General features: G+C 44.2%; 1 protein-coding gene across 2 annotated transcripts in view; it reads right to left on the bottom strand.

Annotated features, from left to right (window-relative positions):
* slc2a11b (solute carrier family 2 member 11b) overlaps positions 1-20,506 on the bottom strand; it is a 60,738-nt gene extending 40,232 nt beyond the window's left edge. Inside the window, exons 1-3 of one of the 2 annotated variants that reach the window (XM_052032088.1) lie at positions 20,365-20,506; positions 4,645-4,743; positions 3,207-3,367 (exon numbers count right to left, since the gene is read on the bottom strand). In XM_052032088.1, the coding sequence (XP_051888048.1) occupies positions 3,207-3,367; positions 4,645-4,743; positions 20,365-20,430 (326 nt within the window). In that variant the 5' untranslated portion in view covers positions 20,431-20,506. Of the gene's footprint in view, positions 1-3,206; positions 3,368-4,644; positions 4,744-12,995; positions 13,015-20,364 lie in introns of those variants that run through there. The other variant, XM_052032089.1, reaches the window with a different exon arrangement.
* Between the last annotated feature and the right edge of the window lie 6,324 nt (positions 20,507-26,830).

Below are 26,830 nucleotides of genomic sequence, written 5' to 3'. Positions count from 1 at the left end.
TTTTCACTGTATCTTGGGACATGTGAATATCATAAACAAATACCAAATATCTATCTTCCTCTTAGCAAGTCTCTCAGGATCAGGGAATAAGTTTCTTCCATTCTGGGTTCTGAGTTGACTGATGAGGCCAATGTGGGATTTGCAGACCTGCCACAGATGGGGCAGGAGGTGGCAGGTGAGAGGGTAGTTTATGGGGTTGTGCTCTCCTTACACAGGCCCCTGTGTGCTCATGGTGCAGGGTCTTGTGGTTTTCAATGCAATCTCGAATGTTCCTTCTCCACATTGAGTGGTCCTGAGCCAGAGGTTCCCAGGACTCAGTGGAGATGGTGCATTTCTTCAAGGAGGTTCTGAGCACATCCCTGAATCTTCTGTCTGCTTAGTAACCTCTTCCCATGACAGAGCTCAGTGTAGTGTCTGTTACAGGAGTCTGTTGTCAGCTTGCAAATGATGAGGCTTGCCCAATAGAACCAATGGAGTGCAGCTGGTGCTTCTGTGCTGAGAAGGATGAAGAGAGGGTTTGCTTTTATTTCCAGTCAATTTAGAGTATTTTACAGACACCATTGGTGATATTTTTCCAGTGCATTGAGTTACCTGCTATAGAAAATCCACATCTCAGAAGTTTACAGGAGGGCAGTGATCACTGCTTCATTTTTTTGTTCATTGAAAGGATGTGGGCTTCACAGGCTGAGCTAGCATTTAATTGCCCTCCCTAGTTGCCCTTGAAGGTGGTGGTGAGCTGCTGCCTTGAACCATTGCAGGCCTGTTAGGTAGAGTTCCAGGAGTTTGACCCAGTGACAGTGAAGGAACGGTGATATATTTCCAAATTAGGATGGTGTGTGGTGTGAAGGGCAACTTCCAGGTGATGGTGTTCCTGGGCTTTTGCTGCCCTTGTCCTTCTAGCTGGTAGAGGTGGTGGGTTTGGAAGGAAGTCTTGGTGAGTTGCTGCAATAGATCCTGCATAAAAATTCAGCTTTGATGCTGTAAACTCGCCTAAAACTTGCTGTGAGAGACTCCTCGACATCCTTCAACATCCCTGTCGTCAATTTGTAATGCATTCCTTTTTAAAAAAGGACAGGCTTACAACCAGACAAGGGGTCATTTAATTTGAGGTAAATTAACTATTTGCATATTGAGATTTAAATTCCTGTTGCAGACTTGTACTTTGTGATATTGTTTCTTTTTTGAGAAGCAGCCACACTACATAAATCTGTTGTCCAACAGATTCACAATATAAATGCACTCATGGACAGTGTGCACAGTGCTTAAAAAATATGGCAAACTGGTGCTAGGGGCTAGGAGGAAATTCTAAAGCATGAACAAAGGAAGAGGAAAGCACTTTGCCCGAAGATGGAAGAATGGACCCATTGAAGGGTGTGTATCCTTTGTGCTCCACAGTATAACTCTGCCAGTTTCTTCTTGCTCTGAGGCTGAGCATTGCATTTAAGTAGTCAGTTATACAGAACAGAAACGGGGCCCTTGGCCCAACTGGTCCATACGGACCAAGATGCCCATGTTTGGTGCCTATCCCTCTAAACTTTTCCTATCCATGTACCTGTTAAATGTTGTCAATGTATCTGCCTCACCCACTTCCTCTGGCAGCTCATTCCATATATGGAACAGTTGCCTATCAGGTTCCTATTAAATCTCTCCCCTCACCCTAAACCTAGGCCCTCTAGTTCTTGATTGCCCAACCCTGGGAGAAAGACTATGCATTCACCCTATACATGCCTCTCATGACTTCATGCTTTATAAGCAGGTATATTGGGGAAACATCACACCTGCTCACACAGAAATCCAGAACTAAATGATGTAGCAGCTCTGAAGAAAGTGTAGATTCTCAACACTCTGCAATCTTAAACAATTCAAGACCTCACCTTCCCATCTCTCTCATCTCACCTCACTGCACTGATCCCTACTCTGCATATATCTGTGGCATTTGAATTCACTGTACCATAGGCAGGGTGCTGCTTTGTATTGTGTCCACTACTTAGTATTTGTATGCTAGGTCCACCTTTAATAATTCCTCCAGCTGTAGCTGCCTGACCAGTTCTAAATTTTTGAATTTGACTTCATTGCACAGACATTTATTATACAGGAGGTCCATTCAAGAGGGATAGAAGCTGTCCTTGAGCCTGCTGGTGCATGTTCTCAGGCTTTTGTATCTTCCTGAAGGGACAGTGGAGAAGAGAGAATGATCAGGGGTGAGAGGGGTCCTTGATTATGTCGGCTGCTTTCCAGAGGCAGTGGGAAGTGTAGACAGCCCATGGAGGGGAGGAGAGGAGTGAATATTTTCAAGCATACGGTGTGGTTAAAAGCTTACTCCACATTTACTCCTTTCCACTTCTGTTAATTTATTTAATTTGAAATGAATGGGAAGTTGCCATCTTAAAGCTGAATCCCCTGGTGGACTTTGAACATCTGTGTAATGAAGTCTAATTCAAATTCAAGAATTTAGAACTGCTTTCAGGATAACACCTCTCCTGTTGGAGGAGAGCACCCTATTTGTTGCTCAATATCCATGCATGTGGTGCCTGAGACTGAATGAACTTTTGACCCATCTCTCCACTGGAGAGCTATGTGCACATTTGATGTGATTTGAGATTTTCCTTTGTCTTATTTGAACAAACTTTTCTAATCCATGAATGAATTTCAAATGAGCCAGCTAGGATCATTACATGCTGAGGTTTTAAGCCGTAGATCCTGAATAATGAGGTGGCAGTGCCAAGAAACAAGGAACCTAGACTGAGCTCATAAAATTATAAAACAATTCTTTTCACAAAATGCATGTCTTTGTGTGAATGATGGAATGGGTTCTCAGCTTTGGCAGAAACTACAGACAAATCAATTAAGTAACTATTTCTGCAATTCACAAGCTCTATTTATCTTCCCTGCATAAAGTTACCAGGAAATCCTATGGAAATCCAATGTTTTTTTTCCAATCCAAAATGTAACCTGGAAAAATTAGTGAAAACTAAAGAACTTCAGTGATTGTGGGATGAGCTGTTTCAAGTTCAAGATAATTCTGCTTTGGGTGGTGCCTGTGTTGTTCCTACCCTAATGCACAGAATGCAAGTTCAAGATTGGAGCAGCTGTTGAGGTGCCATCACCCACATTATTGTAACATGGTCACAAAGTTAAGGCCATGGATTCCCTGCGCAGGATGTTATTGCACCAGGAATTATACATTAAAAAATGTGCAGACTTACCGACCGAATTTGATGGTGAGATGTCCTCCTAACCATGCCCCAAGAAATCCACCAAGGGTAAAAATTGAAACTATTATAGACCACAGAAGTTTCAGGAGACCACTATCCAGATTAGTACCGATCCGAACAGACCACGTCTCATTAATGAATGCCTGCACATCCTGGAGATTTGACACAAAGCAACCACTGAGAACAAGATCACCACCAGATTTGAAAAACTGCAAACCTACAAAAAAGCCTGTAAATTATGAAGACACAAGTTAAGAGCAGGAGTCGGTCATTAGGATCTTTGACCTGATCTGTCATTCAGTAAGATCATGGGCTAATCTGACTAACTTCATCTCTACATTCCTGCTCATCCCAAGTAACCTCTCAGCCCATTACTCATCAGGAATCTATCTACCTTTGCCTTGAACATATTCAAAGACTTTTGCTTCTACCACCCATTTGAGGAAGAGAGCTCCAGATACACGAGGAAAAGTTTCACCTCATCTTTAAACAGTGACCCCCTCATTCTTGATTCTCCCACAATAGGAAACATCCTCTCCACACTCACCCTGTCGAGACCCCTTGGGATCTGGCCCAACCTGAATGGTAACTCTTAGTCTTTATATATTTTGTCCTTCATCCATTGAAGAGAATTTTCTTCTGTCAAGACCTTTGTACATTGCACAAGGTCCTTGTGTAAGTGATAAATATCTTTAATTCCATGAGTCACTCAAGGATCTTTTTTTCACCCAAAATAATGATGCATGAAAGATAAGACTGTAAAGATCCATTGGCCCACCAGTATGTATGCACTTGCCATCCAAGTCAAAACCATGTGATGTCTTGGAGAGGTAAAATAACCCAAACTAATTTGGTGGGACTGCAGAGGGAGAGGTAGAAGATGGCAGAAGCCATCTTTTCAATCCATCTTCTTGAGTGGGCACATAGGGTCATGGTTTTAATGTTTCCCTCAGTGAAGCAGCACCTCAATGTGTGGCACTCTCTGGATTATGTGCTGAGGTATTTAACGTGGGACTTGAACTTTTTAACAGCAGTAATCCAGATCTAAACTGGCAGATAAAAACAGAATGCTGGAAATACTCATTGGGTCAGGTAGCATCTATGGAGAGAGAAGCAGAGTTAATGCTTCAGGTCAATGGCCCTTCAGAAAGTTAACTGTTTCGTTGCAGGACCTCTGCACTCGGGGCGATGTACACCGGCCAGTTAACACACCAACCTGTACATTGTTGGAATGTGGGAGGAAACCGGAGCACTTGGGTGGGGTGGGGGGGAACCCACATGGTCACAGGGAGAAGGTGCAAACTCCATGCAGACAGCACCCAAAATCAAATTTGAATCCAGGTCTCTGGAGCTGGGAGGCCGTGCCAATCTGAGCACACCTGGCGGTTTTAACATCTCCAGGTGAAGAGAAAGGAAAGGGGGGACTCACCAAGGTTGGAGCATTAATGATGGAAAGATTATATCCATACTGAAAAGTTCCTCCGATGCCTGCAGAAAATACTGCCAAAGCGAAGGTAGCAGGTGGAAGCTGTAAAACAAATACCTGTCGTTGGTACTTGGTTATTGTCACATGCTGGGGTACAGTGGAAAACTTGCATGCAGCCCATACAGATCATTCCAAAACAAAGTACATTGAGGTAGTACAAAGGGAAAAGCAATAACAGAATGCAGAATATAGTGTTAAAGTGCAGAGCAGGTAGACAAATATGGTAAAAGGGCCACGACAGGGTAGACTGAGAGACCACCTTTATTGTTCAAGGTTTCAGCAGCAGAGTAGATGGGGGAGGGATGGATAGAAGAAAGGGAATATTCCTGATAGGGTGAGACCAAGTGGGTTAATGTAGCAGATGGAATATCAGGTTATGTTCAGCCACTTTAATTCCCATTTCCACTCCCACTCTAACCCATCTGTCTGTGAATTCCTGCACTGTTACATTGAGGCCTGACACTAGCCTGGGGGACAACACCTCATCTTCCCTCTGGGCATGATGCAGTCTTCTGGACTCAGTATCAAAATCAGCAATGTTGTGAAACTCACTCTTCCTTTGTCTCTATCAGAACTGGACATTTCTGCCTGTCATTCTCCTGTTAGTGTCTGGCCTTCTGGGCATGTCCCACGGCTTTACACGTTACACAGATAAAGAAGCAGCATTTGATTGTCACTGCTACTGTATCCACTACACTTATTTCACCTCAGCTTATCCGAGATACTTCCTTTGCTCTCCCCATCTTTCTCCCCCCCCTGCCCCCACCATCTTTGCTACTGAAAATTAATATGCTCTCTCTCCTTCCTAGTTCTGATGAAGGGTCACTAACCTGAAAGGTTAATTATTTTCTCTCCACAGATGCTGCCTGACCTGCTGAACGTTTCTAGCATTTTCTATTTTTATTTCAGACTTCGAGAATCTGCAGGTTTTTGATTTTCATTTACCGTTGTCTGTTTATGGTCTTGTGAAAATATTTATAATACAAAATGCAAGTGAATTATTATCAATGAATATTATGTTAGAAAATGTAAGGTATTTTAATGGCACCACTGTTCCAAAGTAACTTTACAAATAACAGAATGGTGATCCAGTGAACTTAATGAGCATGGTTGAAATATTATTGAGCCTCTGGACGTTTAACCTGAGCATATTTGTCTGAGCTTACTGTCACAACCCCCCAAACCAACAGACGCAAAGCAATGGATAGGAGCAAAACAAGTTTGTGGGCATGTTTAATGTTTACCTTCTGCTATGCAAATGCACCTTTCACCTCAGGATTTGTCTCAAAGCTTCAGCACAGTGCCATTGAATTATCTCATTAGCATCTGGACAGACACTTGCAAAGAAGGGAGTGAACTCTTGCAGAATTCTACAATCATTACTTCATGATTTGAGTGGTTAGAGTTATTTGGTAATTAGACCAGGGTGGTCTAATCCAGGCTGGTGAGTTGAATTGTGCTCTGCTAAACACTTTATGTTAAAGACTAAACAGGCAGCGTACCTCAGTCTCAAGTTCAATAGCACTCAGTTGAAAAGGACATGACTGTCTCCTGTTTGATGTTCAAGGAGAGGGAGGGGCAGGGTCAGGCGAGGAAGCCCCTTAAATATTGTAAATATGGGATTGGGGTAGCACCCCAGGGAGCCACATGAGTGGCAGCGGTGCTTTGGTTTTTTTATAGATATAAAAAAGTAACACTAATTGATCCATGCACAAATGTAAAGGTTTGCACTGTTTTATTGTTGTACATAGTTTGTTTTTTTACAATGAATAAAGTTTATTTTGGAATAATAAACAATTTTAAAAAATAAACAATAGACAATAGGAGCAGAAGTAGACCATTCGGCCCTTCGAGTCTGCACTACCATTTTGAGATCATGGCTGATCCTCAACAATCAATATCCTGTTCCTGCCTTGTCCCCATATCCCTTGATTCCCCTATCAAGCTCCTTCTTGAAAGTGCCCAGAGAACTGGCCTCCACTGCCCTCTGAGGCAGTACATTCCACAAATTCACAACCCTCTGGGAGAAGTTTTTCCTCACCTCTGTCCTAAATGGCCTAGCCCTTATTCTTAAATCATGCCCCCTGGACCTCCCCAACATCTAGAACATATTTCCTGTCTCTATCTTGTCCAATCCCTTAATAATCCTGTACGTTTCAATCAGATCCCCTCTCAATCTTCTCAATTCCAGCGCGTACAATCCCAGTCTCTCCAACCTCTCAGCATAAGACAGTCCCGACATCCCCGGAATTAACCTCATAAACCTATGCTGCATGCCCTCTATAGCCAGGATATCCTTCCTTAATGCTGGAGACCAAAACTGTACACAATACTCCAGGAGTGGTCTCACCAGGGCCCTGTACAAATGCAAAAGAATCTCTTTGCTTTTGTACTCAATTCCCCTTGTAATACAGGCCAACATCCATTAACCTTCATCACTGCCTGCTGCACTTGCTCATTCACTTTCAGTGACTGATGAACAAGGACTCCTAGATCCCTTTGTATTTCCCCCGTACCTAACCCCACACCATTCAGATAATAATCCACCTTCCTGTTCCTGCTCCCAAAGTGGATAACCTCACACTTATCCACATTAAACTTCATCTGCCAAGTATCTGCCCACTTACCCAACCTATCCAAATCACCTTGAATTCTCCTAACTTCCTCTACACATGTCGCACTGCCACCCAACTTTGTATCATCAGCAAACTTGCTAATGTTATTCACAATGCCTTCATCTAAATCATCAACATAGATCGTAAACAGCTGCAGTCCCAGCACCGAGCCCTGTGGCACCCCACTAGTCACGGCCTGCCATTCTGAGAAACATCCATTCACCCCTACCCTTTGTCTCCTATCTGCCAACCAGTTTTCTATCCATGTTAATACCCACCCCCCCCCCCCCCCCCAATTCCACGAGCCCTAATTTTACCCACCAATCTCCTATGCGGCACTTTATCAAATGCCTTCTGAAAGTCGAGGTATACAACATCCACTGAATCTCCCTCGTCTATTTTCTTGGTTACGTCCTCAAAAAAACTCCAGTAGATTAGTCAAGCATGATTTGCCCTTGGTAAATCCATGTTGACTCGACCTGATCCTATCATTGCTATCCAAATATGCCGCTATTTCATCCTTAATAATGGACTCTAGCATCTTCCCCACCACAGATGTTAGGCTAACTGGACGATAGTTCCCCGTTTTCTCCCTCCCTCCTTTCTTAAAAAGTGGGATAACATTAGCCATTCTCCAATCCTCAGGAACTGACCCCGAATCTAAGGAACAACGGAAAATGATCACCAATGCATCCACAATTTCTAGAGCCACCTCCTTTAGTACCCTGGGATGCAGACCATCTGGACCTGGGGATTTGTCAGTCTTCAGCCCCATTAGTCTACCCATCACCATTTCTTTCCTAATGTCAATCCACTTCAGTTCCTCTGTCACCCTCTGCCTTTTGTCCATTCTTACCTCTGGGAGATTTCTTACGTCTTCCCCCCGTGAAGACAGATCCAAAGTACTTATTAAATTCGACTGTCATCTCCCTGTTTCCCATGATGATTTCATCCGATTCGGTCTTCAAGGGCCCAACATTGTTCCTAACTAACTTCTTTCCCTTCACATATCTAAAAAAAGCTTTTGCTATCCTCCTTAATATTCCTGGCTAGCTTGCCTTCGTACCTCATTTTTTCTTCCCAAATTACCTTTTTAGTTAAATTCTGCTGCACCTTAAAAATTTCCCAATCTTCTATCTTCCCACTCAGCTTGGCTCTGCCATAGTTCTTCCTTTTTAACACAATGCTATCTCTGACTTCCTTTGTCAGCCACGGTGGCCCCTCTCCCCTCTTTGAGTTTTTCCTTCTCTGGGGAATAAACTGATCCTGCACCTTGTGCATTATTCCCAAGAATACCTGCCATTGCTGTTCCATTGACAATTCTGCTAGGATGCCCGCCCAGTCAACTTTAGCCAGCTCCTCCCTCATGGCTCCATAGTCTCCTTTGTTCAACTGCAAAATTGACCCTTCTGATTTGCCCTTTTCCCTCTCCAATTGCAGATAAAAACTTATCATGTTATGGTCACTACCTCCCAATGGCTCCTTTACTTCGAGTTCTCTTATCAAATCCTGCTCATTACACAGCACTAAATCCAGAATAGCCCTCTCCCTGGTCGGCTCTCATACCAGCTGCTCCAAGAATGCGTCCTGGAGGCACTGTATAAACTCCCATTCCTGGGGTCCAGTACCAGCCTGATTTTCCCAGTCCACTTGCATATTGAAATCCCCCATAACTACTGTGACATTACCCTTGCCACATGCCAACATTAACTCACTATTCAGATTGCACCCAATATCCATGCCACCATTCGGAGGCCTGTAGATAACACCCATTAGGGTCTTTTTGCCCTTACAGTTCCTCAGCTCCGAGCTTGGAGTTTCCTTCTGGTTCAGGGGGTGATGACCATGAATGTGGTCACCTGACATTGTAGATGCACAGGGAACGACACTATCCAGTGTAACGTTTTCAGACTATAAGTGGAGAACCTTATACCAACTGCAACCCACCAGTTCCAGTGATTTTAGAAATACTAAAGATAGAATTTTGTGGAAGAATTATCCATCTTGTGATAAGCTATACTATTGCTGATATTTGATGCTGGGACCTGCACTTGTGATCCTCTCAAGCAGAGCTTGATGCTAGAGTGCAGTGTGGGCAGTAGGAGGGGCAGGGGTAAAGCTGGGGGCCTTTCTGTGGATAAGCAGAGATGGATCGTGAGATTCCCCCTGGGATAACCAAGGAAAAGGCTATTAGATAGTGAGATATTGACCCAGATGATGACCATATGAGAGGCAGTTCAGATCATTATGAAGGAGGAATTGGGATAAATATTTTAAAAGGAGTATCTTGAGGAGGGTGAGGCGATGCCAGAACTGGTTCATCAGTGAGAGCTGAGCATCCTCCCCCTCCTCCAGTGGTGTGAGTTTTATGACTGTGAAAACTGTTCATGAGTCCAAGGCATGGTTCTGAGCCCAGCGCACTAAGCTGTGTCTGAACACTAACTGTCGCCTTTGGTGCAACTTTTTGGTTCGGTTTAGGTTTTGACTTCCTTTTTAATTTCATTGAGACTCCCAGCTGAGAGAACATATTACACCTGTTATCAGATTTGCACAAACTATTATTAGGTGAGATCATTGAAGTCAGTGGTGAGGGATTAATATCACAATCGCTGTAATTGGAGTGAGTTACTATTAGCTACTGGGGAATGAAAGTCCCTCCCATTTCCAGACTCCTCTCTGAGACTGGCTCCCTCACCTTCCAGTAGCCACACTGACCCTCTCTGGGACTGGCTCCCTCACCTTCCAGTAGCCACACTGACCCTCTCTGGGACTGGCTCCCTCACGTTCCAGTAGCCACACTGACCCTCTCTGGGACTGGCTCCCTCACCTTCCAGTAGCCACACTGCATTTCCCTACTTTGCTCGACTTCTCATATCTTGAGCGAATGTTCTCAGCTCTGAGTGACAGGGCCTTTCTCACGATTCACACAGGTGTATTGCTACAGACACCATACAGAGTGGCGTGTGATAAATCCTCCAGGAATCTCCCCAGAGTTGGTCATTCGCTGTTTCACCCAGACCAACATTACCTAACAAAAAGAGAGACCTGCATTTATATATCTCCTTTCACAACCTCTGCATTCACATTCACAGGCAACGAGGTACTTTTGTAGTTCAGTCACTACTGCATCATAGGAAGTTAGCAGTGTGATAATAACCAGGTCATCTTTTTCTTGCACAGTTAGATTTGAGCAGTGTAGACTTACTCCTTGAATAGATGACACTCAGATTGCTCACCAGAGTAGCTAACACCAGTGATCCTGAGATAAAACAGGTTCAAATGTTGTCACTAGTCTAAAATTAATGTTATTGTAAAAAGTCCTGTTTCACAGAGGGGACAGACAGCAGCAGTTTAGAACCACTTTTCTACTCTTCAGTTTGTTCTTCTCAGCATAAAACTCTTTCACTTTCCCAATCACACACAATCATACCACTCTCTAGAAGAGCAAAGCTTGGCTCCAGCAGCAACAATATTAAAACATTTTTTTGCAAGTGGAGTGTCCACGTATAAAAATGTCTGATCCTCTCTTGAGAATGTTGGCCAGAAGGACTTAAAATCTCCATGTCAAGTAAGTGGAATGAGCCAAGGACAGTGGAGGCAGACAAACCAAATGCATTTGTTCTTGCCATGTGGTCAAAGGAATGGAGGCTGCCATTTTGTGAGACTTCTTGTGGCCACTATTTTGTGAACTGCTTTGTGAACTGGCTCTTGCTCAGGGATGGCTTGATCAGAGCAATTGAAGGTGGACACAATGAGGTTCCTGCTGACGATCTGCTAAACTTGAGATCATTTCCAAATAAGAAGCTGTTTATTTGTTTAGGTAGAAAGGACAGGCTTGTGGAAAGAACAGCCTGTGACCTGAAGTAACCTGAGCCCAGTGTTTGGCTGACTTGGCTAAAGTGGTTTGAACTGGTCTGTCTCAGGGAGAGCAAAGAAAGTGACATGAGGCACAAGCCTGGTGAAAGAGCAATAAAGTAATACTACTTGTAGCCTTGGGCCAGATCCATTGAGAAGCTGACACAGGCCAGTCAGATGAGCTTGAGCCAACGAAATCAAAATACAACAGTTTGATCTGATAAGAAAGAGGATAAGAATGGAGGGTTTCGGGTGTAGGAGCAGCGAAAACTCGAGACCAACCATCGCAGAAGTGGATGACCCCGCGACGAAAACATGGAGATTACGTCGGAATCAAGAGGAACACCTGGCCAGCGTGAACTCCTATTCCTGGGTATTAACTTTTCTATTCTTTGACTGCTCAGGGAAGGTCAGAGAAACCTAATGTGTGTGCGCACAGATATTTAGTTTTGCATGACTTGCATGTTTGTTGTTAGCTGAACCAATAAATGGATTACAGATTCTCTCTGCTAATTAAAATTAATACAGATTCTCTCTGTGCCTAATCAATTATTGTTGTTGAGGGTTAATACCTGCAACAAGAGAAATATATCAGTCAATCTTCTACACTCAATCTTCTCTTAGGAAATAAGGCTGGGCAAGTGGTTGACGTGTTAGTGTGGGACCACTTTGGGACCAGTGACCATAATTCTATTAAGGAATACTGCAGCTGTGGAGTGTGGATTTGTCCCATCATAGAGTCATAGAACAGTACAGAACAGGCCCTTCAGCCCACAATGTTGTGCCAACATAGCTAATCCCTTCTACCTGCATTAATCCCATATCCCTCCATTTTCCTCTCATTCATGTGCCCATCCAAACCCCTCTTAAAAACCCCTGATGAATTTGCCTCCCCCACCCTATCAGGCAATGCATTCCAGGCATCCACCATTCTCTCAGTAAAAAAAAACGTACATCTCTCGCCTGTTCTGATCCTACCCCCTCTCACCTTAAATGCATGCCCTCTGGTATTGGATCGCTCAATAATGGGAAAAAGATATTGCTTGTCCACCCTATCTATGTTCCTGATAATTTTATACACTTCCAATAGATCACCCCTCAGCCTCCGCCGCTCCAGAGAAAAGAGCCCATGTTTGTCCATCCTCTCCTGGATAGCACACGCCCTCTAATCCAGGCAGCATCCTAATAAACCTCCTCTGCACCCTCTCTAAAGCCTCAACATCCTTCCTGTTAGTGAGGTGACTAGAATTACAAACAATACTCTAAATGTGGCCTAACCAGAGTTCTATAGAGATGCATCATAACTTCTCGACTCCTGTACTCAATATCTCAATTAATGAAAGCAAGCATTCCATAAGCCTTCTTTACCACCCTATCTATCTGTGTAGCCACTTTCAGTGAGACATGGATTTGCGCCCCAAGGTCTCTCTGCTCTTCAACACTGTTAAGGATCTTGCCCTTTAGAGTGTACTGCCTCTTGCTATTAGTCCCACCAAGGTGCAACACCTCACATTTATCCGGGTTAAACTCCATCTGCCACTTCTCTGCCCACATCTGCAGCTGATCTATATCACACTGTATCCGTCGCCAGTCCTCTACTCTATTCACAACTCCACCAATCTTGGTATCATCTGCAAACTTACTAACCCACCCATCAACATACTCATCCAGGTCATTTATGTACATCACAAACAGCAGAAGTCCCAGCACAGATCCCTGTGGAACACCACTACTCACAGGCCTCCAGCCTAAATAAGTCCCTTCAATGACCACCCTCTGTCTTCTGTGGGAATTCTGGATCCACACAGCCAATTCTCCACTTACCCCATGCATCCAAACTTCCTTGATTAACCGATGATGTGGGACCTTGTCAAATGCCTTACTGAAGTCCATATGAATGACATCCATAGCTCTACCTTCATCATTCTCTCTCATCACCCTGTCAAAAAAACTCAACCAGGTTAGTAAGACACGACTTGCCCCGCACAAAGCCATGTTGGCTTTCCCTAATCAAGCCATTGGATTCCAGATGCTCGTGTATCCTATCTCAAAGAATTTTCTCCAGCAATTTCCCCACAACTGACATGAGACTCACTGGTCTATAGTTCCCAGGATTTTCCCTTGTTCCTTTCTTATTAGCCACTCACCAGTCCTCCAGGACCTCACCCGTGGTCAAAGAGGACGCAAAGATACTGGTTAAGGTCCCAGCAATTTCCTCTCTCGTCTCCCTCAGTAACCTGGGGTATATCCCATCGGGCCCTGGGGACTTATCCACCTTAATACTGTTTAGGAGACCTAACACTACCGCCTCCTTGACCTCTAAATGCCCTAACATGTTTACACCCTCAGTTCCAGTTTCTGTGTCCTGCATGTCCCTTTCCTGGGTAAATACTGAAGAGAAATACTCATTCAGAACCTCACCCACATCCTCTGCATCCAAACATAGATTCCCTTCTTTCTCCTTAAGTGGTCCTGTCCTTTCCCTCGTTATCCTCTTATTCCTTACCTAGGTATAGAATGTCTTTGGATTCTCCTTAATCCTGCTTGTTATGGACTTTTCATGGCCCCTCCTGGCTTTCCGAATTCCTTTCTTGAGTATACTTCTAGCTTCTTTATAGTCCTTACGTGCTCTCTCTGATCCTAACTTCTGAAGCTCTACATACTTGTCCTTTTCCTTCTTGACCAAGTTCATCACTTCTCTGGACATCCAAGGTTCCCTTATTTTGCCATTCATGTGTTTCCTTCTAATCGGGACATACCTATCCTGTACCCTATATATTTGATCCTTAAACACTTTCCACATGTTCGACATGGACTTGCTAGCAAAAAAGGTGTTCCCAGTTTACTCTACCTAGTTCCTGGTGTATGCCTTCATAATTAGCCCTGCTCCAATTTTAAACTCTCCCGCTAGCCCTATCTATAGCTATCCTGAAAGTTAATGAGCTGTGGTCACTGTTCCACAATTGCTCATCCACTGACAGGTGAGTCACCTGGCCAGGCTCATTACCCAACACCAGGTCCAGAGTAGCCTCTCCCCTTGTTGGACTGTCAACATATTGATTTAAGAACCCCTCCTGGATACAGCTAACAAATTCTGCCCCATCTATATTCGGGAAGTTGAAGTCTCCCATGACCACAACCCTGTAATTTTTACACATTTCCCTAATCTGTTTGCATATCCGTTCCTCAATGTCCTGGTGGTTATTGGGAGGTCTACAGTACACCCCCAAGAGAGTGATTGCCCCCTTCCTATTCCTGAGTCCTTCCCATACAGACTCTGTGTCTGAGCCCTCCATTATGTCTCCCCAGAGTGCAGCTGATATATTATTTCTAATTAGCATTGCAACTCCTCCCCCTCTTTTACCTCCCTCTCTATTCTTCTTAAAACTTTGAAACCCCGGTACATTGATCACCCATTCCTGTCCCTCCCTCAACCAATCTCTGTAATGGCCACAACATCATAGAGTCATGGAGTATGAAAACAGGCCCTTCGGCCCAACCCCTCCATGCTGACTATGATGCCCAACAAGTTAGTCACATTTGCCCGTGCTTGGCACATATTCCTCTATATCCTTCCTATCCATGTACCTGTCTAAATGTCTTTTGAATGTTGTTTTTGCACCTGCCTCAATCACTTCCTCTGGCAGCTCATTCCATATACACACCACTCTCTGCTTGAAAAAGTTGCCCCTCAGGTCCCTCTTAAATCTTTCACCTTTCACCTTAAACCTATGCCCTCTAGTTTTTAGTTCCCCTTCCCTGGGAAAAAGACTGTGTGCCTTCACCCTAACTGTGCCCCTCATGATTTTTACACTTCTATAACGTCACCCCTATGTTCCAAGGAATAACCTTCTTCACTCCATACATAAGAACATCGAGGTATAACAAAAGGAAAAACAGTAACGGTATGCAGAATATAGTGACAGAGCTAACATGGTTTTTGAAGGAAAACTCAAACCTGGCAAATCTAATAGAGATATCTGGGGAGGTAACAGCAAGGCAAATAAGGGAAAACCAAAAGATACAGCGCTTCTGGAGTTTGAAAAGCTATTTGAAGGACTGGAATGCAAATGTAAGGAGGTATTGCTGAGGTATGTGCCTTCACCCGATCTATGCCCCTCATGATTTTATACACCTTTATGAGTCACCCTTCAACCTCCTATGCGCCAAGGAATATAAGTCCTAGCCTGCCCAACCTCTCCCTATAACTCAGGCCCTCAAATCTTTTCTGCACTCGTTCTAGTTTAATCATGTCTTTCTTATAACAGGGTGATCAAAACTGTTCACAATACTCCAGGGCGGTCTCACCAACGTCTTGTACAACTGTAACATAACGTCCCAACTCCTGTACTCAATGCTCTGACTGACGAAGGCCAGAATGCCAAATGCCTTCTTCACCACCCTGTCTACCTATGACACCGTGTTCAGCGAACTATGTACTTGTACTCTGAGGTCCCTCTGTTCTACAGCACTCCCCAGGGCCTAACCATTCACTGTATAAGTCCTACCCTTGTTTGGCTTCCCAAGTGCAACACTTTGCACTTATCCTAATTGAAAGCCATTTGCCACTCCTTGGCCATTTACCCAGCTGGTCAAGATCCCCCTGTAATTTTTGATGACCTTTGTCACTGTCTATGATACCACCTACTGTACTTTAGTATCATCCACAAACTTACTAACCGCTTACAGAAGTCCAAATCGTAGCACTATACCATAAGTTCAAAGGGTTGAACTGGTCACCATGATTATTGAATTCAGTACATTATGAAACCTATCAACAGTTATTTAACTTCCAAATCTGTAAGAAGTTTTATCCACATCAATGTGACATTCCTGATGTATAGCCTCAAGACTTGGAATGAACTCTGTGTATGCCACATGGCCTTCGCTGTAAGTCAATGATTGTCTCCAACCATGCCTCGTGGATCAGATCAGAAGGGTTGTAAAAACTCACGTCCCACATACAGAAGCCATGTGTGAGCTGAGTAAACTCCCTAATCTATCATGAGACTATCATGAGAGGTCTCTTAGACATACCCACAATAGTACAAACATCTCAGGCTTCTTTCAGTATAAAGTTTGATGAGTGTCATGTGCCTCCATTTGATATATTTCTGTCAAGTGAGGATCAGATATTATTGTACATGGACACTCCACTCCACTTGCACAAAAATGTTTTAATATTATTGCTGCTGGAGCCAAGCTTTGATCTTCTAGAGAACTGTATGATCGTGTGTGATTGAGAAAGTGAAAGAGTTTTATGCTGAGAAGAACAAACTGAAGAGTAGAACAATGGTTCTAAACTGCTGCTGTCTGTCCCTTCTGTGAAACAGGACTTTTTACGGTAACATTAATTTTAGACTAGTGACAACATTTGAACCTATTTCATCTCAGGATCATTGGTGTTAGCTTCTCTGGTGAGCAATCTGAGTGTCAGCTATTCAAGGAGTTAGTCTACAACACTCAAATCAAACTGTACAAGAAAGAGATGACCTGGCTATTATCACACTGCTAGCTGCCTAATTTTCTATGACGCAGTAGTGACTGAACTTCAGAAATACCTCGTTGGCTGTGAATTTTGTGCTGGGCTGTCTAGAGGTTGTGAAAGGAGATATATCAATGCAGTCTATGTAATAAACCCAGGATCCTGTGTGTTATTTTAACCATTGAACAATGCAATTAAGTGTCAAAGGTAGATGGTTAGAGCTTCTCTTATTGTAAATGGCCATCATGGCCCTTCTGATAAGTGCAAGATCTCAATGCAGCACTGCCTCTCCAGGTTATATCATTGTATGAGTGAGAGACAGCAAGGATGTTTGCATTACTCATGCCTCGACAGGTACTGGTTACTCTTATATTGACCACACTTAATCAGCTCTGTCATCTCGATCAACCTGGCCCCAAAATAGTGGTGACAACAAAAACACTGCTACAGTAAAATCAATGTGAAAAGTGCATAGATAATTCACCTCAGACAGTGATCACATTCCACCTGACAACCCCCAACTAATAGAAGCCGTAGAACTTCTACTGCCCTGAAGTCCGCCAAAATGAGCACTGGTGGAGAGATTCTTAGCCTCTTTACTGGAACACCAGGGTGACCAGGAATGCCATTGTGAAGTTGGACTGAAGTTTCTCTCCGACAAGTTAGAGAAATTCAGCAGGGGTTCCATCTCGCTGCTCAGCTGGCACATGGCCATCTGAGCTGGACTTTGTAGGCTGTGATGGCAGCAAGGTTGGGTTGGATGGAATGCAGCAGGATGGAGAAATGGGCAGGGTCAGGGTTGAAGAGAGCCCAGAGCTAATTAACCACAGTTGCTGGCTGTGCTTGGATTAGTGACTCCATTATGCTTTGGAGAAAGGAAGCAGCTTTACAGTTACCTGAAAACCAAGGTTCAATAGAAAATGTATGTCTTAAAGTAAAGAGAGTGGCTGAGAAGGATGGAAGAGATCCAGAAACTCTTATGGGTTCTTCAGAACTGAGAGCTAAGAATGGAGGTGAACTTATCTAGGACAGAGAGGCAGTCGGCAGTCTGAACACTTTGAAGAACTCTACAACCCTGACTCTGCCCATTTCTCCATCCCGTTGCAATCTGCCCAGCCCAAACTTGCTGCCATCACAGCCCACAAGAGCTGGATGGCCATATGCCAGCTGAGCAGCAAGGTGGTATCCCTGCTGAATTTCTCTAACTTGCCAGAGAGAGACTTCAGTCAAACTTCAAACAATCTCAGTTCCCACATCTGGGAAGTGAAGGATACCCAAGGGGACTTCGGAGACACTGTGATCATGGCCATATTCAAGAATGGAGACAAATCCAGTTGTAGAACTGCAGTGCGATCTCTGATAGAGAAAGTTATCACCAGGGTCCTGCTTAACTGCCTCTTCTGAGAGGCTGAGGGGCTGTTCCCTGAACTGCAGTGCGCATCCAACTAGAGACATAATAGGCAGAATCACCACCAAACAACAACACCAAGAGAAGTGAAAGGAGCAGCCACTGTACAGTCAAACTCCGATGATCCCATGTCCACATCCGGATATCCAGATGATTCAGCATCTGGCTCACTGGCAATGTTTCCCATGCTCCCTTGAATCTCACCCGGTGTCCATACTCCCCTGAGACTCACCAGGACTCCATGCTACTCTGAAACTTCCTGGGTTCACTGGAGAATTCTTTATAATACTGTGCAACATCTTAAAACAACGAATCAAGAATGTGTCTGGGCATTATTAACAAATAACATCCCATTGTCGGGAACATCTGCCAGTCCAGTGCTCCCAAAGCCCTGAGTATTGCTGTACATTCTTTAACCTGTAAAAGCCTTTGATTTCATCAATCAAGGGGGACTGTGGAACATCCTTCTCAAATTTGGTTGTCCACAAAAACCTGTCGCCATGATACATCAAATATATGATGGCACGCAAGCTGAGACCTTAACCAAGGGTCCACAACAAGCAACACTCCATCATCGCCTCATCACTTTTCTCAGGCTTTCCTGCTGCAGGGCTGCACCTCACTTCCAACAAGTATTTCACTGGGGTGGGGTTAATCTACAGGACAAACGGGAAATGTTTAACCTATATCAGCTTCACTCCAGAACCAAGGTCACCCCAATTTTATCATCACACTGCATTACATTAAAAGACCAAGTTCCAAGCGTCTGTCAACTCATGGACAAAAGCAGAGGAGACAATCCACATCCACAGAAGTCCTCACCCTGCATGCACTGTCATACAACACCGCCCTCTGACCATGAAGTCCACCGGTAGAACAGGGACCACCTCCCATTTCTCAGGAGCCACCTGTCAGTGAAGACAGATACTGTTGATGAAATTCGCTGTTCCCTTCCATGCAACAGTACAACCTTTGGCCGTCTGAGGAAAAGAGTGTTTGAAAATCAAGACTTCAATCCAGCACAAAACTCTGGGTCTGCTGGACCCCGTCCGGGACACTCCTGAGACTAGCTATGTCATGTAGCTCCAAGCACTGGAGAGATACCCATCAATGCAAAAATCTCTTTAATCCACAGGATAAGCAAGAAAAGTCAGTGTCCTCTCCCAGACCAACACCCCTGGTTACCGCACCATTCACAATCCCAACACCAGACTCCCAAACGCACTCTCCTCCGAGGTTAGCAGGCAGACGGGAAACGATTCAAGAGTGTGCGCAGAGCCATGGTCAGAGTGTGCAACATCTCCAGCAGCTCATGGGAAGCCCTGGACAACGACGGGCCAAAATGGGGGTAGTGGTATTGGGAACCCCAGTGCAGGAGGGTTAGGTGCCTTGCGTAAATGGCCGGGACAGTCACCTCACAGCCTCTCGTATCAGTGTCTCCACACCGACAGGGGAGATTCTGTCCGCATCGACCGGCCATGATCAGGGCACCCTTTACCCGAGTGTCCAGTGATGGATGTTCTGCAGCTCTGATAAAATCAATCCCTAAACTGCTAGTTTCAGGCTGAGAAATGAGCAGTTAAATAGATCAGTGGATAGATTCTGGACCATCTGTGGCTAGGAGGCTAACCGTTTCGTGCTTGGAGATACTCCGCTCTGTTTATTCTCCACACACCAGCCTGCTGACGTGACAGTGAAAACCCTCTCCTTACTAATTCGGAGCTTCCTGCGGCGGACACCGTTGTCCCGTTTCTCCAAATCTGACTGCCCGCCTCCGCTAGCGCTCGGGATGCTGACCCATTTGCACATTTGGTAGGGCCCGGGGTCCAGCCATCAAGGCAGCAGCCCCAGTCACCAGTCCCACTTTACCCCGTGTCCTACCTTGCCCCGTCTCTCCTTACTTTTCTGCAACAGACTCTCTAATTCCATAATTATCCGGTGTTGCAATCGGCACAATACTGATCGCGAAAGTCCCTCTCAATTTGTTCTTCAATCATTACATGACCGAAATCATGCAGGGACAAGCCCCTATTGATGATTATCTGACATTCTGATCCGTTTCTTGGGGGGAAAAAAACTTCTCCATTTAGTCTTTTCAGGGAGAGAATCGCGCTATTCATTGCCCTACGTCAGGACATAATTCTATCAGGAACTGTTAGACTTGGGCTTCGAGTAGGGCGAAATATTAAATTCCCTGTTCCACTGCCAAGCATCTAATAAGCTTTGAACGTTAATGCAATTTTCGTGACCACTCCCGTGGCTAGTCACCAATACACATGTCAATTCATTGATACATTTACCTTTCTTTTGCGGGGATTCCTTGCATCTTCTGGAGCGTCCATTGCTAAAGGGATTGTTTTGTACATCAGAAGCTTTGACTTTAGTTCACGACGATGCTCATGAGCTTTTGTTCTGAACTTGGCAATGGAAGAACACCCTCCAGTCCACCGATTGGACTTTGGCCCAAACTCGCTTCTATCACACAGTAATTGGTAACAATCAAAGTGAACTCTCAGCGCCTGACTGACAGGTTTGGGAAGGAGTTGCCATAAAGCTCCCGTTAACAAAGGGCTTTTCACAGCAGTGGGCTCAAATAGTGCTGTACTGATGAGGTACCATTCCACTGCTGCAAGAGAGGACAGTCAATATGCACACAGCAAGTTCCCACAAATACCATTATCCAGTAAATTGGATTAGTTTATTGTCATATACACCAGGATGCAATAAAATGTCTTGTTCACATGAAGCTCACACAGTAAACAGTGTACATGGTAATAATGACCACAACAGTAAATACAACAAAAAATGCAAAAGAGCAGAATGGTCCAAAGATAGTGGTACCATCTGAAATAGTGCAAAAAGTGTCTTAAAGTGTGTTACATACCAGCAACAATAGAAACACAACGAGCCATGTATGTGTTAGAAAATATTTTATTAATAACTACTTGTAATAATAAGAAAAGTAAAAATGAAAAGATATTAAATATTAACCCCAAAACTAAACTCAAAATGTGTGTGTGGCAAATTCCCAAACTCCAAGTCCAGGAATAGTTCTCAGAGTTCAGTTCAGTAAGTCATCAGGTGAAACGTGAGCAAAGGCTTTTGCAAAACCACCATTGACTGAAGGGAAAATGTAGAGAGAATGAAGAGAGAAATTACAAAATCCACATGTTCCACGATGGAACCTATGCGACCCCTCAATCACTGATGATCTCGACTGCTTTGTTCCAAAGTATCTGCCACCCCAAAGGCGTTTGATATGTGGCCGTCCACAGAAACACCTGTTTCTCACTACAGGTTAACGACAAAGTGGAGTCCACTTGATTGCTCCAAAAATCCATACATGAGTTGTAGTGACAGACACAGCTATTGTTCTTTATCCATTGATACAGAGACCAGCAGGCAGTGTCTCTCTCTCTCTCTCTCTCTCTCTCTCTCTCTTTCTCTTCTCAACTCACTTCAATTCACTTCGATTCACTGAGCAAAACAGCCAGCACGTTGTTATAATCTTGCTGTCTTGATGACACCGCACACACAATACTACTCTACTGTCCAGGTGCCTTAAAGAGACATTCACCAAATAGCAACCTGACTCGTAACAAGTGACAATAATGGAATAACCAAGAGAGGTAGAGTTAAGAGTCTGAGAACATGGCAGCACCACCGGGAAGGGGATGTGAGAGAGGTGATTGGTTCAGAAGTCTGACAGCAGTGGGAAAGAAGCTGTTCTTAAGTTTGGTCGTCTGGGCTTTCAAGCTCCTGTATCTCCTCCCAGAAGGGAAGAGAGAGAATAGGGAATGGCCAGGGGGGCAGGCATCCTGGACGATACCACCAGCCCTTCTGAAGCCACACAGAGTGAAGGTGGACTGGGTAGAAGGAAGTGACGAGCCTGAGAGGGACTGGGCAGTGTTTACCCCTCTCTGCAGGTTCCCTCGGTCAAGAGCAGAGCAGTTCCCATGCCAGGCTGAGATACAACCTGTGAGGATACTTTCTATAACACATCTGCAGAAGTTCAAGAGAATCCTTATGGACAAGCTGAATCTTTTCAGGTGCCTAAGAAAGTAAATATGCTGATGCACTTTCTTGATCACAGCATCAATGTGAAGGGACCATCAATGGTAAGGCTGCTGTGATATGGATGCCTAGGAACTTGAAGCTGAGGACAAGGTTGTGTCCACCCTCCTGCTTCCTTGAGTCAACAACCAACTCTTTCATCTTGCTGACGTTAAGGGCTATTAAGGGCTAGGTTGTTCTGAGATCCCAATTGCACAAGATTTGCTATCTCTTTCCTGTATTCTGTCTCATCACTATTGTTGATCTGGTCAATAACAGTGGTATTGTTGTCAAACTTAAAGACCAAGTTGGCGCTGTATCTGGCCACACAGTCATGGGTATACAGGGAGTACAGCAGGGGACTGAGCACACAACTCTGGGCAGCACCAGTGTTGAGGGTCAGGGTGGATGAAATGTTATCACTAATTCTAACCAACTGAGGTCTGCTGGCTGTAGATGGGGCCCTAAGGTCAAGGTCCAGGAGCTTAGAGATGAGTTTACTTGATATTATGGCGTTGAAGAAAGGTAGATAAAACTAGAGGACATAGATATAGGGTAAGGAGTAAGAGATTTAAAGGGGATCTGAGGGGGACCACTTTCACCCAGAGAGTGGTGAGTACCTGGAATAAACTTCCTGAGAGAGCGGTGGAAATAGAGTAACCCTCATTTCCCAGATCTTTCAAAAAATAATCTACTTCCCCTTTAAAAACACAAATGATCTAGCCTCCAGAGAATTCCAGAGATTCACCACCATCTCCAATAAGAGTTTGAATGCACCTCAGATATAAATTACCTCCTCTAGATCTTGTAACTACATCCATTTGTTTGAAATTCTTCCACTGATGGAAATATCTTGATATCTCCCCTGTCGTGCCCCCTTGGGATCTTGTATATTTCAACAAGATCATTTCTTATTTTTCTAAACGCCAACAAATATAAGTCCAATTACTTTGATGGAACAACCCTCTCATATCGGGAATTAGCCAGGTGAATCTCTTTCAGACTGTATCCAATGCCAGTATATCCTTTCTCAAATAAGGGGACCAGACCCATGTACCTGTGCATTTAATAAGTGTCTAGACAAGCACTTGAAGTGCTTAGGTATGCTTAGGCCATGGGCCAAGTGCTGGAAGATGGGATTAATATTGCTGGGTGCCCACTAGTAGATGTGGATATGAGGTCGGTCTCCATGTTGTATGACTCTTTGTTGTCTCTGGAGCGACCTACTAATTCAGAAGTGAGCGGGTTACCAATTGAACCACAGCTGATATGCTAGGATATTTTAGGACTTACACAAGGAAATTCTTTATATCCCTTGGAGTCCTTTATCCCCACCCACTGTTAAAAGACCAAAATTATGTTGTCAGGCTAGATAATGACACCATAGAACAATCTCTGGTGGATATTAGGTGCTTTGATAAACTGTGAACAGTGGGAAACCACAATCACTGCAAGCTGAACTCCATGTAGCATTACCCGGGCATAGTTTGTGCTTTACCAACTATCATATCTCAACTGATATAATTTCCTCAGTGTGAAATATTTAAATGATGTGTGCGAAGTACTATTGATGATGTGGAAAGCTCTGTCAAAGTGTGTAGCAGAATTCATAACTGAGATTACCACCAGAAAACTAGCAGCTGTTGAAGCATATTCCAGAACCCTGAAAAAACAACTCAACATTTACAGTTTTGTATAGCATTCACACAGTGTCTAATATGATCACCCCCAAAACCCTTCCCCAGAAAATTACACATAATGGTCCTGATCTTAATACTCTTAATAATAACTCAACAGTAAGACATTAACAGTCAACCCTGCTGAATGAACTACACATCATACAAATTATTTTTAAATCAACCAAATTACAGTTTGTGCCTCCAGTGTAGGGATACACGATTTACCAGCTTGGGAGTTCTAATGGTTTTGACTCAGCATTTAAAAATCCCAGGACCTAGAAGTAATGCAGAGACCCTCCACTTGAGAAATTCTTCCAGATGGAGGTTAGCTCATCCTTTAGCAAATAGTGAATGCACCATAATAATGTTTAAAACACTCACCAACTTTTATCGATGCACCATAGAAAGTATCCTATCTGGATGCATAATGGCTTGGTACGGCAACTGCTCTGCCTGGGACCGCAAGAAACTGCAGAGAGTTGTGGACACAGCCCAGCACATCACGAAAACCAGCCTCCCCTCCATGGACTCTGTCTATACTTCACGCTGCCTCTGTAAAGCAGCCAACATAATCAAAGACCCCACCCACCCAGGACATTCTCTTCTCCCATCCCCCATCAGGCAGAAGATACAAAAACCTGAAAGCACGTACCACCAGGCTTGATAGCTTCTATCCCGCTGTTATAAGACTATTGAACGGTTCCCTAGTATGATAAATGGACTCTTGACCTCACAATCTACCTCGTTATGACCTTGCACCTTATTGTCTACCTGCACTGCACTTTCTCTGTAGCTGTTACACTTTATTCTGCACTCTGTTATTGCATTACCTTGTACTACCTCAATGCACTGAGCAATGAATTGAACGGTATGCAAGACAAGTTTTTCTCTGTACCTCAGTACAAGTGACAACTATGAACCAATCCTAATACCTGTCAGAGTGAATTAAACCAGCAAGAAGCTGGAAGCTGAGGCCTTGCTGAACTTTCTTTTGTAGTATACCCCCACTCCTGCCTATTGCACCTCTCTGTGTGTTTTGATGTACACATGACTAATAAAGATATCTTATTGTTATTTCAATATGGAAGATTTAAGAAATAAAAGAGATGAAAGTTCAGGCAGTGAAGACATTTTCAAGAGTACTTTTGAAGAAAGTGACAGTGGACCCAGATTTTAGGAGACTCCCACAGATGTGCACTTGGAAGTAGCAAAAGAACCAGTTGATGAGAATACACAGATGATCACTGATGGTGCAGCATCTACATTTGAAGTATTTGCAGCAGGTTGCTTCTCCAGTTATTACCCACCTACCTGAGAATGGAGCCCATGTTCGCAAGTTAACCTCCAGGCATTAAGATTGACACTGGCAGCATGTCCAGAGAGGTCCTCCATGTTGTCACTTTCCCTTCTGCCACCTGGTCTGCTTGCCCATCTTCACTTCAGCGTCTTACTCTTTCTGCTTAAGGTGCTCAGGTGAAGGTGGAGTGCTCCTGTGGATAAGGTTATGGAACATGCATCACCTTGGAGATGGACCTGGGATAATAGCTGGAAGGGCACATTGTTGCACTAGCTGTTGGATGGACAGAAGCCAAGGAAAAAAGTGATCACTTCCCTTATCCTTTAAGATCTGGTCTTCATGTAGGCTGCTGGCTGAAGTACGATAGGTAATGCAAACCGCTTGAGAGTAAAAAGAAATCATGCAAATTCCCAGTTACATGGCATTGGTCATGAAGACTATTTTTTCATGGTAATGCACAAGCTGAATGTTGAGGACATCACAGTCTGTTAACTCATGCAGAACTTCAGGTTCTGAAGAGCAACCTCAGTCCTCAACTCTACTCCCTATACACTCATGACTGTGTGGCTATATTCTGCTCTAACTCCATCTACAAGTTTGCAGATGATACCACCGTTGTAGGCCGTATCTCAAACAGTAATTAGGTGGAGTACAGGAAGGAGATAGAGAGCTTAGTGGAATGGTGTCATGGCAACAACCTTTCCCTCAATGTCAACAAAACAAAAGAGCTGGTCATTGACTTCAGGAAAGGGGGCGGTGTACATGCACCTGTCTACATCAATGGTGCTGAGGTTGAGAGGATTGAGAGCTTCAAGTTCCTGGGAGTGAACATCATCAACAGCCTGTCCTGGTCAAATCACGTAGATGCCACGGCCAAGAAAGCTCACCAGCGCCTCTACTTCCTCAGGAGGTTAAAGAAATTTGGTTTGTCCCCTTTAACTCTCACCAACTTTTACTGATGCACCACAGAAAGCATCCTATCAGGATGTATCATGGCTTGGTATGGCAACTGCTCTGCCCAGGACTGCAAAAAACTGCAGAGAGCTGTGGACACAGCCCAGCACATCACAGACTCCAGCCTCCCCTCCTTGGACTCTGTCTTTACCTCTTCTTGTCTTGGTGAAGCAGCCAGCATAATCAAAGACCCCACCTACCCGGGTCATTCTCTCTCCTCTCCTCTTCCATCTGGCAGACGATACAGGAGCCTGAGGGCACATACCACCAGACTTAAGGACAGCTTCTACCCCACTGTGATAAGACTATTGAATGGTTCCCTTATACAATGAGATTGACTATGACCTCACGATCTACCTTGTACCTTAATGCACTGCATTTTCTCTGTAGCTGTGACACTTTACTCTGTATTGTTATTGTTTTTATCTGTACTACATCAATGCACTCTGTACTAACTCAATGTAACTGCACTGTGTAATGAATTGACCTGTACGATTAGCATGCAAGACAAGTTTTTAACTGTACCTCGGTACAAGTGATAATAATAAACCAATACCAATACCAATCCAACAGGCCACGTGAGTGTGGTCAGTCCTCCCTGAACAACTGAAAGCTCAGCATTCTTCACAATTCCATGCACCTCCTCGGCTGCCCGGTCTATGCACAAAGAAGAGAAGACAAAGGTTCTTCTACATGAGCAGAGAGCAGCAGTGGCTTCCTTTATGGTACAATGCACAACAAATTGGGATACAAGGCACAGGCTGCCTGGAAATGACTTGGAGG

This window comes from Pristis pectinata, chromosome 17 (genome assembly GCF_009764475.1).
Source record: "Pristis pectinata isolate sPriPec2 chromosome 17, sPriPec2.1.pri, whole genome shotgun sequence".
Classification (NCBI taxonomy): domain Eukaryota; kingdom Metazoa; phylum Chordata; class Chondrichthyes; order Rhinopristiformes; family Pristidae; genus Pristis; species Pristis pectinata.
This window is presented reverse-complemented; position numbering and strand designations above follow the sequence as displayed.